This window comes from Liolophura sinensis, chromosome 5 (assembly GCF_032854445.1).
Source record: "Liolophura sinensis isolate JHLJ2023 chromosome 5, CUHK_Ljap_v2, whole genome shotgun sequence".
In the NCBI taxonomy this organism is placed as follows: Eukaryota; Metazoa; Mollusca; class Polyplacophora; order Chitonida; family Chitonidae; genus Liolophura; species Liolophura sinensis.
Genome location: NC_088299.1, coordinates 345,545 through 357,155, shown reverse-complemented (window position 1 = coordinate 357,155; position 11,611 = coordinate 345,545). Strand labels below are relative to the sequence as shown.

The 11,611-nt window shown below is 39.4% G+C and overlaps 1 protein-coding gene across 1 annotated transcript; it reads right to left on the bottom strand.

The window, feature by feature from the left end:
- Positions 1 to 3,225: 3,225 nt before the first annotated feature.
- LOC135465810 (uncharacterized) lies at positions 3,226 to 10,042 on the bottom strand. The gene is made up of 6 exons (XM_064743158.1): positions 9,977 to 10,042; positions 8,404 to 9,060; positions 7,968 to 8,195; positions 7,531 to 7,731; positions 6,540 to 6,609; positions 3,226 to 4,745 (listed from the first exon to the last, which is right to left on the bottom strand). Exons 2-6 carry the CDS (start codon positions 9,041 to 9,043, stop codon positions 4,559 to 4,561), a joined length of 1,326 nt encoding a protein of 441 aa, XP_064599228.1. The 5' UTR covers positions 9,044 to 9,060; positions 9,977 to 10,042; the 3' UTR covers positions 3,226 to 4,558.
- Between the last annotated feature and the right edge of the window lie 1,569 nt (positions 10,043 to 11,611).

Genomic DNA, 11,611 nt, shown 5'->3' with positions numbered 1-11,611 from the left:
GACTCCCAGATCCATGTAGGCAATGCATATATGCATATTTTAAGCTTAATCACTGGTAGTGGAAGTCTGTAACATACAAAAGCTGGTATTGCTTTCATACATGTGTATATTATATATATACTGGAAAAATTTGAAAACGCATACCTGACAAACAACTAGTGGAACTGAAAGGAGTTCATAATTAAAGAAAAACAGATTTGTAAGTCGTCAAACCACTGAAGAATATTGGCTTGATAGCTCACAAATCTGTCTCAATTTTTTCAACCTAAATTATGTTAGAATTTCACTGACTTTTATGTTTTGAAGATGTGTTGGTATTGTTTTATAATGTTTTAGTACTGTGTGTTTTAGAACAATGTTGTAGTGTAGTAAACTGCTGAAGTGACAGCACATTGTAAAGCTGTGGCTTCACCCTGTACATGTACATGTCATATGGATGTTACAGCACATTGTAAAGCTATAGCTGTACCCTGTACATGTACATGTCATATGGATGTTACAGCACATTGTAAAGCTATAGCTGTACTCTGTACATGTACATGTCATATGGATGTTACAGCACATTGTAAAGCTATAGCTGTACCCTGTACATGTACATGTCATATGGATGTTACAGCATATTGTAAAGCTATAGCTGTATCCTGTACATGTCATATGGATGTTACAGCACATTGTAAAGCTATAGCTGTACTCTGTACATGTACATGTCATATGGATGTTACAGCACATTGTAAAGCTATAGCTGTACTCTGTACATGTACATGTCATATGGATGTTACAGCACATTGTAAAGCTATAGCTGTACCCTGTACATGTACATGTCATATTGATGTTACAGTACATTGTAAAGCTATAGCTGTACCCTGTACATGTACATGTCATATGGATGTTACAGCATATTGTAAAGCTATAGCTGTACCCTGTACATGTACATGTCATATGGATGTTACAGCACATTGTAAAGCTATAGCTGTACTCTGTACATGTACATGTCATATGGATGTTACAGCATATTGTAAAGCTATAGCTGTACCCTGTACATGTACATGTCATATTGATGTTACAGCACATTGTAAAGCTATAGCTGTACCCCGTACATGTACATGTCATATGGATGTTACAGCACATTGTAAAGCTATAGCTGTACCCTGTACATGTACATGTCATTTGGATGTTACAGCACATTGTAAAACTATAGCTGTACCCTGTACATGTACATGTCATATGGATGTTACAGCACATTGTAAAGCTATAGCTGTACCCCGTACATGTACATGTCATATGGATGTTACAGCATATTGTAAAGCTATAGCTGTATCCTGTACATGTCATATGGATGTTACAGCACATTGTAAAGCTATAGCTGTACCCTGTACATGTACATGTCATAATGATGTTACAGCACATTGTAAAGCTATAGCTGTACTCTGTACATGTACATGTCATTTGGATGTTACAGCACATTGTAAAGCTATAGCTGTACCCTGTACATGTACATGTCATATGGATGTTACAGCACATTGTAAAGCTATAGCTGTACCCTGTGCATGTACATGTCATATGGATGTTACAGCATATTGTAATGCTATAGCTGTACCCCGTACATGTACATGTCATATGGATGTTACAGCACATTGTAAAGCTATAGCTGTACCCTGTACATGTACATGTCATATGGATGTTACAGCACATTGTAAAGCTATAGCTGTACCCTGTACATGTACATGTCATATTGATGTTACAGCGCATTGTAAAGCTATAGCTGTACTCTGTACATGTACATGTCATTTGGATGTTACAGCACATTGTAAAGCTATAGCTGTACCCTGTACATGTAAATGTCATATGGATGTTACAGCACATTGTAAAGCTATAGCTGTACCCTGTACATGTACATGTCATATGGATGTTACAGCACATTGTAAAGCTATAGCTGTACCCTGTACATGTACATGTCATATGGATGTTACAGCACATTGTAAAGCTATAGCTGTACCCTGTACATGTACATGTCATATTGATGTTACAGCCCATTGTAAAGCTATAGCTGTACTCTGTACATGTACATGTCATTTGGATGTTACAGCACATTGTAAAGCTATAGCTGTACCCTGTACATGTAAATGTCATATGGATGTTACAGCACATTGTAAAGCTATAGCTGTACCCTGTACATGTACATATCATATGGATGTTACAGCATATTGTAAAGATATAGCTGTACCCCGTGCATGTACATGTCAAATGGATGTTACAGCCCATTGTAAAGCTATAGATGTACCCTGTACATATCATATGGATGTTACAGCACATTGTAAAGCTATAGCTGTACCCTGTACATGTACAGGTCATATTGATGTTACAGCACATTGTAAAGCTATAGCTGTACCCTGTACATGTACATGTCAAATGGATGTTACAGCCCATTGTAAAGCTATAGATGTACCCTGTACATGTCATATGGATGTTACAGCATATTGTAAAGCTATAGCTGTACACTGTACATGTACATGTCATATTGATGTTACAGTATATTGTAAAGCTATAGCTGTACCTTGTACATGTCAAATGGATGTTACAGCCCATTATAAAGCTATAGATGTACCCTTTACATGTCATATGGATGTTACAGCATATTGTAAAGCTATAGCTGTACCCTGTACATGCACATGTCATATGGATGTTACAGTGTATTGTAAAGCTATAGCTGTACCTTGTACATGTCAAATGGATGTTACAGCCCATTATAAAGCTATAGATGTACCCTTTACATGTCATATGGATGTTACAGCATATTGTAAAGCTATAGCTGTACCCTGTACATGTACATGTCAAATGGATGTTACAGCCCATTATAAAGCTATAGATGTACCCTTTACATGTCATATGGATGTTACAGCATATTGTAAAGCTATAGCTGTACCCCATACGTGTACATGTCATATGGATGTTACAGCACATTGTAGAGCTATAGCTGTACCCTGTACATGTACATGTCATATGGATGTTACAGCACATTGTAAAGCTATAGCTGTACCCTGTACATGTACATGTCATATGGATGTTACAGCACATTGTAGAGCTATAGCTGTACCCTGTACATGTACATGTCATATGGATGTTACAGCACATTGTAAAGCTATAGCTGTACCCTGTACATGTACAGGTCATATTGATGTTACAGTATATTGTAAAGCTATAGCTGTACCCTGTACATGTCATATAGATGTTACAGAAGCTCCGTCCATAAATAAGTGCTTGCTACTTTGTAAATAGTTTTAAAAGTATCTGCAATTGCAAACTAATGTGGTCATTGTTAATAGAAAAAGTAAAAATTACAATTGTTGAAAACTTGTCCATTGTTGTATGAATTTTTTTTGAATAGAAAATGTTTTTCACATCACTATTTAACGTGATTTTTCTTTTTTATTTGAAGTTTTAATATATTTTCTCTCTCACACGAGTATCAAATCGCTTGTTCTGCCATGTAATGTAATATTTATAAGTTGCCCCATCTCTGCTTGTTTGATACTGAATTTTATCCTGTTTCCTGGCGCTTTGCAAACCACAGCGGTCCAGTGTCATTTTCTAAAATTTTTGAATTTGTCATCTGAAGAGATAATTAAATAGTGCAGATATAGTAATATTTGTGGGGATACAGAAATAGTTGTATTAAAATTAGAGGATCACTTGCATATAGAATTTGAACTAAAGGTTTAAGGAGACTATATACTGGAGATTTTTGGTAAAAATTGATCAGCGCTGATTCAGGTATATTTTTGCTATTTTGCTGAGGATAGCCCAAAAAGTTATCTTTTATCAATGAACCAAAGTGATTGGTTGTGAATCGTGTGTTTTAATAGTAGCACACAGGCATTTCTGTCATCACTCGTTTTGGTGTGAAAATATGACTGCACAAGTATGGTTCTGGAGTGAGTAGTGTTGAAGAAGTGGTTGAAATTCCTCAATAAAAATGTCATTTGATATCTCTTAAATCATTTTACGTCAGCATCGGGTGTATCCGCCGTGAGCTTGGATGACAGCCTGAACCCTTCTCATCACTACCTGTCATCCTCCTGATAATCTGAAGGGGAAATCGCTGCCATTCCTCGTGCAAGACAGCTTCGAATTGGGCCAGATGGTCGACGTGTGCAAGCCAGGGGTCCACCTGTACATTATCTTGCTCAATTGGAAGCTGCCTTGCACGAGTTCTTTGTGCATAATACAGATAGAAGTCTGATATTTACAGAAAGGCAAATATTTGAGCTGTTCTTGGTTAATTGAGAAATGTTAATTTGATTAGCGAACATGAATTATTTTCAAAAAAAATCTCCGGTATACCGTTTTTACACATTAACAATGAACAGTTAGTTTTGGTGTTGTACATATGATAACACATGAGTCTTGATAACACAGGTGTTAATTATGTTAAATTATGGTATGACACCTAGGTATACAACAGTTTTTGGAAGTCCCAGGAATGATCCAAGAAGGTCAGCAGGATGATTCCAGGACCTACTGCCTGAGAACAGTTTTTGTGTTCTCACCGATTTTCCTCTTACACTGCATATTTGTCTTCCTGTTGCTGGGATCTTTCCTTTGATGTTGGGGACTCCGTCGATGTCTGGGATTCCGCCCGATTTACATCCGGATGTGTACAAACCTCGAGACTCTCCACAGCCGTCTCGTCATAGGACTTCAACTGGCGTTTTACGACCTCCTCGTAGCGACGTCTTTGCTTCCATCTGCACGAGAATTGAGTCATTTAATCATTTAGTGTTTTGTATCGCCTTGCATCCATATGTTGGTTTTATATTGTCGTGCATTTTACCGCTGAAATACTGCTGAAAGAACTCGTATCACATATTTACCTCGTGTGAATTACGGTGAATGTATTTGCCATGTTAATGGCTCCTTTAAATATGCTTCTCATTGATATCTTTAAATAGCAGTGACCTTGGATTTACATCGTGTCAAAGACTGAAAACAGCATATCTGATGAAAAGTTGTTTAGAGACTTCGACCATTTATTCCGTTAAGGACAAACCAAGATTTTTTTGTATTTTGGGGTAACGTTTAAAAAATTCTGTATGGGTTGTCTTATTTGGGTTATGCTTTTGTTTTATTAGTGTGGTACATAGCACTACAGCAATTCACACCTTGTTAGTGTGGTACATGTACGTAGCACGGGAGCAATTCACTCTTTGTTAGTGTGGTACATGTACGTAGCACTGCAGCAATTTACACGTTAGAATGGTACATGCACGTAGCACTGGTGCAATTCACTCTTTGTTAGTGTGGTACATGTACGTAGTACTGGAGCAATTCTATCATAGTGTGGTACATGTACGTAGCACTGCAGCAATTCACATGTTGTTAGAGTGGTACATCTACGTAGCACTGGAGCTATTTACTCTTTGCTAGTGTGGTACATGTATGTAGTACTGAAGCAATTTACTCTTTGTTAGTGTTGTTCATGTACATAACATTGCAGTAATTCCCTCCTTATGCGTAAGTTCGTTTCTCTGTTCTTATCAAAAAAGCCTATGTGACTGACATAAAATCAAAATACAGAAATCTTAATAAAAACCATGGGATTTGTATTTAAAAGCACGCCTAGAACGTTATAGGTAACATGTGATAGTCTTACATACACCTGGCGCTTAAGAAAAGTTACACTGCACATAATGCAAGGTAAGCGTTTTGCAACTGACCCCTGGTTGGACCCGGTTTCTTAAAGCAGTCGTAACATTACACTCGACCGAATTGCCATGGCAACGTATATCTTAAGTATCGTTTAGACCAGAGTGTAGATTAGAGCTTGGACTAAGACAACCGAGATAGTCATCATGCAGCTTGTTCTGTCGTATGTATTATGTGACATGCAAAGCGAATGTTCTAGCGGCGAAGGAAACGGGATGATTTACGTGGAAGTAATGCCATTGGCTTATTAAAGTAAATTTCTAATTATAAAGTATATTCTATAGAAATGAGACACAGCTATTAATAATCGGTATCTTTGTTAAATTAGATAAACATTTTATTAATAACACTGAGACATTGGTGAAAGGAAATTGGATACAGAGAGGTTTTAATCGCAATTTCGTCCACAAAATACTTGGGATGTTACAAAATGCACCCCGATAGATTCACGTGCATGTCATGTAAAACGCATGTACGGTATTGGTGTGTGTTAACGATCGACTTGTCAGTAACCGCTTAATTGCATTATGTATCCATTCAAATTTGTATAATCGTATTTGCGAGAAAAGTGTGTCTCACCACAAACTGGAATATCGCTTATATTATAAACATCGTATTTGGTTCCACGACTACATGAGGTTCACTCAAGATGCCACGGCAAGAGTTTTTCATGGTTGAGCATACACGTATGAGACTTACCTTCAGCTCTGAGAAGGTTTTATTTGCTGAAAATTCATGACCTGTCAAAAAACAGAAACCCTCTTATCTGTGTTTACTTTTTTCTTGAAAACAGGTAAATCTAATTTTAACACAGTTTCTCTTCTATGACGACTTACCGTGAAATCAGAAAGGCGACCACCGCAACAATGAAGATAACCCCCAGCAGAGATCCCGCGATTATACCAACTGAAACAGAGAAAGGTGTGTCAGTTTGGGTATAACGGTAATCTTTGCAGGACTGATGCATCAATGAACATGTGGGTGTTGCGTAAGTAGAAGTGTCTTTCTTAAGCAACATCTTTACCACACTTAAATAGAGTTCGATAGTATTTTTCGAGAATCACTTCCCGTTGGACTTGACAGAGAAGTAATTTATTCAATTTAGGGTGTCTCGTCCCTTGGAGCTGTCTACGACTTATTCTTAATTTCAAAACAGTTGTTCATTAGAATGACCGTATTAATTTTAATTTGAGAATTGTCACGGACTTTCAGGACAAAACTTAGAAATAGCGGTTTAGCTCAAACATGTAAGCTCAAAAATGATACCACTAAGTTGAGAGAAAGTCTGCTTTAAGACGACGTCATGATCCTTGGGCCTGACTTTTAATATGCTTTACCGCATACTTTACACGATGTCCCACTAAACTTACCCGTTGTAAAGTGAAAACGGGTATATATGCAAACCGGATTCGAAAAGGTTGTAATGCTAGGATTGCACCGATTGTAGCTGTTGTTAGGTGTCCTCCATTACTGATAACCTTTGATAACGGCTTCAGTCGGAAGATAACAGGACTCAATGAATGAAGAGGTGGATTTCGTTAGTTTGACGGTAACTGTTCTGTTCCGAAGTTTGACAGGCAACCTGGCCAAGGGAGGTGGCAATGGTTGCTGCCTAGGGCCCTGCATATTCGGTGTCTGTTGTCCGCAAATGTCACCACCATTGTACAAGCGAGATATTCTGAGGAGACCCCCAATAAAGTGGCACAGGCTTCATCGGTAAACGATTTCTTTATTGATATTCTGGAATACAGTGAGAATTACATGCCAAATGCATAAATACATATACTGAATAAATAGCCATTCGATGTGGTGGCTCAGTGACATTACCTTTGATGTCGTGAGACAGTGGACCGCTGGTTGTTGGTCCTTGTTCGGTTGTCTGAACTGCTGTCTGTCCGTCTTTAGTGTGCCGCGTCGTATTGGGTACGGTAACGTTTATTTCTGGTGTACTTGAACTCCTTGTTGTTGCCGTTCTGTCAGTATTTGAACTCGAAGATCTGGCAGTGATTGCTCCAACTGTTGTCGTCACTGGAGACGTCAGGGATTCAGAGGTTACTGGAATAAAAGTGGTGGAATCGGTTGTTTTACCAGAAGATGTGGCAAATACTTGTGTGGACGCAATGTCCGTTGAAGATACCATAAAAGTTGACGCCTTAAAACAAATATTTATTGATGTTCTCGAATACAGTGAGAATTACCTGCCAAATGCATAAATACATACACGGAATAAATAGCCATTCGATGTGGTGGCTCAGTGACATTACCTTTGATGTCGTGAGACAGTGGACCGCTGGTTGTTGGTCCTTGTTCGGTTGTCTGAACTGCTGTCTGTCCGTCTTTAGTGTGCCGTGTCATATTGGGTACGGTAACGTTTATTTCTGGTGTACTCGAACTCCTTGTTGTTGCCGTTCTGTCAGTATTTGAACTCGAAGATCTGGCAGTGATTGCTCCAATTGTTGTCGTCACTGGAGACGTCAGGGATTCAGAGGTTACTGGAATAAAAGTGGTGGAATCGGTTGTTTTGCCAGAAGACGTGGCAAGTACTTTTGTGGACGTAATGTCCGTTGAAGATACCATAAAAGTTGACGCCTTAAACAAATATTTATTGATATTCTGGAATACAGTGAGAGTTACCTGCCAAATGCATAAATACATACACGGAATAAATAGCCATTCGATGTGGTGGCTCAGTGACATTACCTTTGATGTCGTGAGACAATGGATCGCTGGTTGTTGGTCCTTGTTCGGTTGTCTGAACTGCTGTCTGTCCGTCTTTAGTGTGCCGCGTCATATTGGGTACGGTAACGTTTATTTCTGGTGTACTTGAAGTCCTTGTTGTTGCCGTTCTGTCAGTATTTGAACTCGAAGATCTGGCAGTGATTGTTCCAACTGTTGTCGTCACTGGAGACGTCAGGGATTCAGAGGTTATTGGAATAAAAGTGGTGGAATCGGTTGTTTTGCCAGAAGACGTGGCAAATACTTGTGTGGACGTAATGTCCGTTGAAAATACCTTAAATGTTGACATCGCACTTACCGAAGGCGTTGTGGTTGGACGCAAGAGCGTCGTCTGTGAATGAGGCAGTAAAGTGGTTAAAGGCGAGAGAGCAGTGATTGAACGCGACTGGGTCGTGGTTGGACGCAATGGTATTGTCATCGGCGTCAGGAGTCTTGGCGGCGCTGAAGATGATGAGGGTAATGTTATAGCTGTAGTGGTTGTACCTGACAATGTGGATGGCGTCTTGGAGGTTACGACGGGTGTCACAGTGGTAGATGAAACACGCGAGGCAGTTAACGTTGTTATCTGTGTGCTTGTGGGTAATGGGTCTCCATCACAATCCATTACAACTTCTCCTGAGCCTGTAATATGGTACATATTGTTTGCTGGTAACAGTACCACTTAGAGCATTATTCATCGTTTTAATCGCAATTAAAATAATTTAGAATGTTAAAAACAATTATGGATATTTCCCAGGAAAAATAATGATATGTGTACTGTTTTAAGGCAAAACGCAAGAAGGCATATGAAAAACGCTTGATGTTTCTTTGAATTAGATGGCTATTTTACAGGAAAAGTTATTCCAGCTGTAACAAGTCCGATTAACTTAAACCAAATTGCGCTGAGCGCATGTCATACCGGAAACAGCCGATCAGAATTCACGGATCTCACGTCTCTGTTGCCGTATTCATGACTTTTGAAATACTCTGAACTGTATGTCAGTCGTCAGGTATAACGCCAGATATCACAAAGTTTTCCGGAACTAATTTGGACTTTGTTTAAGAGTGTACCAAGTTTGATCTAAAAAATAAAACAAGGACTGCGCGTGTAGCTCAAAGTCTACTTAGTTAACGGCGAAATTAGATACACGAAACCATGCAGATGTCATTTGTGGGCTAAATGTAGTTGACTTCGTTTAAATATCTCATTTGTGTCGAATTTTATGATGATATTGTGTTGATCGAAGACCTGTTATATATTTCTTAAATGGGTCGAATTGAATAGCAACGATGCTGTGCGATTTCTACAGATGACTCCATGGTGTTTTCCAAAACTTGAAAAGACTGTATAGATGCTGTTTTGAAGGATGTAATTTTATGGGCTACTCTGGGTATATATATATATATATATATATATATATATATATATATATATATATATATATATATATATATATATATATATATATATAATGCATAAATACATATACTGAATAAATAGCCATTCGATATATATATATATATATATACATATATACATACATACATACATACCTACCTTCTACCACCTGATACCTGATACATAACCTAGAGCTCAAACGAGCAGGGTTCGTGTATCCCAGGTGTATTGTATTCGTGGATGAGACAAATAAATAAATGATCGTGTAGGGAAAACATTGGGATAACATCGAGCCGATTCCAAAAGAAGGTCGAATTTTGACATTTTGTCCTGACTGACAGGACGTGGTGTTGGCTGACTCCACATTCAGGCTGATTCGGAGTTTGATCGCAGGACCTTCTGTTTTTATGCGACATGAGCATGACCCTGTACTTTCTGGCAACCCTCTGGTTGATGTGTAGCCACTTTGACTGAAACGGGCGGTTGTGTTGTAGCAGAAAACCACAGCTGTAGAAGATAACAAAAAATAGAGATTCGTTAGCAACTGATCGTTCTTAAATTAAGCCGTATGTATGTACGTCGAATGATGTTTGGGACAAAAGGTAACATGCGCAGTAGAGCCATGTTGATAAGCATATAGACTTGATTCTTAGTTTTGATCATTTACATGGGATATTCACTTTGAAACAGGATCTACTAATGTGATATATTTTTGGTCCCTGAGGCGACTTAGGTCCACGCTGAATTGACCACTCTTATCTTGTGATGAATAAGAAATACGCTACCATTTCTGGGCGCAAATAGTCTTGGCAAAGGCAGGATTGAACAGCTGACTGCAAACCTTAGGTCCAGGTTGACTGGCCTCTATTGGGCATGTCACAATAGTAATGAAATGTCTTAGATACCGAGGGGGCCTCCGTGGCTCAGTTGGTTAGCGCGCTAGCGCAGCGTAATGACCCAGGAGTCTCTCACCAATGCGGTGGCTGTGAGTTCAAGTCCAGCTCATGCTGGCTTTCTCTCCGCCCGTATGTGGGAAGGTCTGCCAGCTACCTGCGGATGGTCGTGGGTTTCCCCCGGGTTCTGCCCGGTTTCCACCCACCATAATGCTGGCCGCCGTCGTATAAGTGAAATATTCTTGAGTACGGCGTAAAACACCAATCAAAAAAAAAAAAAAAAAAAAATCTTAGATACCGACCCTTGTCGCTCTGGAACGAATCCTGTATCCTATACTTAACGACTGTGGCAAACAGGATATTAAAAGCCACTGCGTCACTGCGATGCTCTTTTAGCATTCGTGTCATACAAGCCACTCAGCAATATCCCTAGTGGTGAACATGCTGACGCAGAAGAATGGCACAGAATCCTCTCACCAATTCGATCGCTGTGAGTTCAAGTCAAGCCCATGCTGGCCTCCTCTCAGGTCGTAGGTGGGGAGGTCTTCCAGCAAACTGCGGATGGTCGTGGGTTTTCCTCAACGCTACTCGTTTTTTTAAAATCCACCTTGATAATGCTGGCCACCGTCGTGTAATGGAAATTATCTTGAGTACGGCGTAAAACAGCGACCAAATAAAATAAATAAACATAAGCGTCCCTCCCCTACCCTCCCCTACCCCCCCTCTCTCCCCACCCTCTCTCTCTCCTCCCTCTTCCCCCTCTCTGTCCCCGTCCCTCTCTCTCTTCCCCTCTCTGCCCCCGTCTCTCTCTCTCCCTGAACACCCTACTATTCCATTAACACCCAAATCGCAATTATTCTTGGGTTCTATAAACTATGCTGTTTCCTTAGAACAAGAATTT

Coding starts and splice junctions, on each gene's coding strand:
- LOC135465810 (XM_064743158.1), bottom strand. CDS start 9,043: ATGGATTGTGATGGAGACCCATTACCCACAAGCACACAGATAACAACG. Junction 8,196..8,403: donor ATTGTCTCACGACATCAAAG/GTAATGTCACTG, acceptor CTTTTATTCCAG/TAACCTCTGAATCCCTGACG. Junction 6,610..7,530: donor ACTGTCTCACGACATCAAAG/GTAATGTCACTG, acceptor TCTCTGTTTCAG/TTGGTATAATCGCGGGATCT.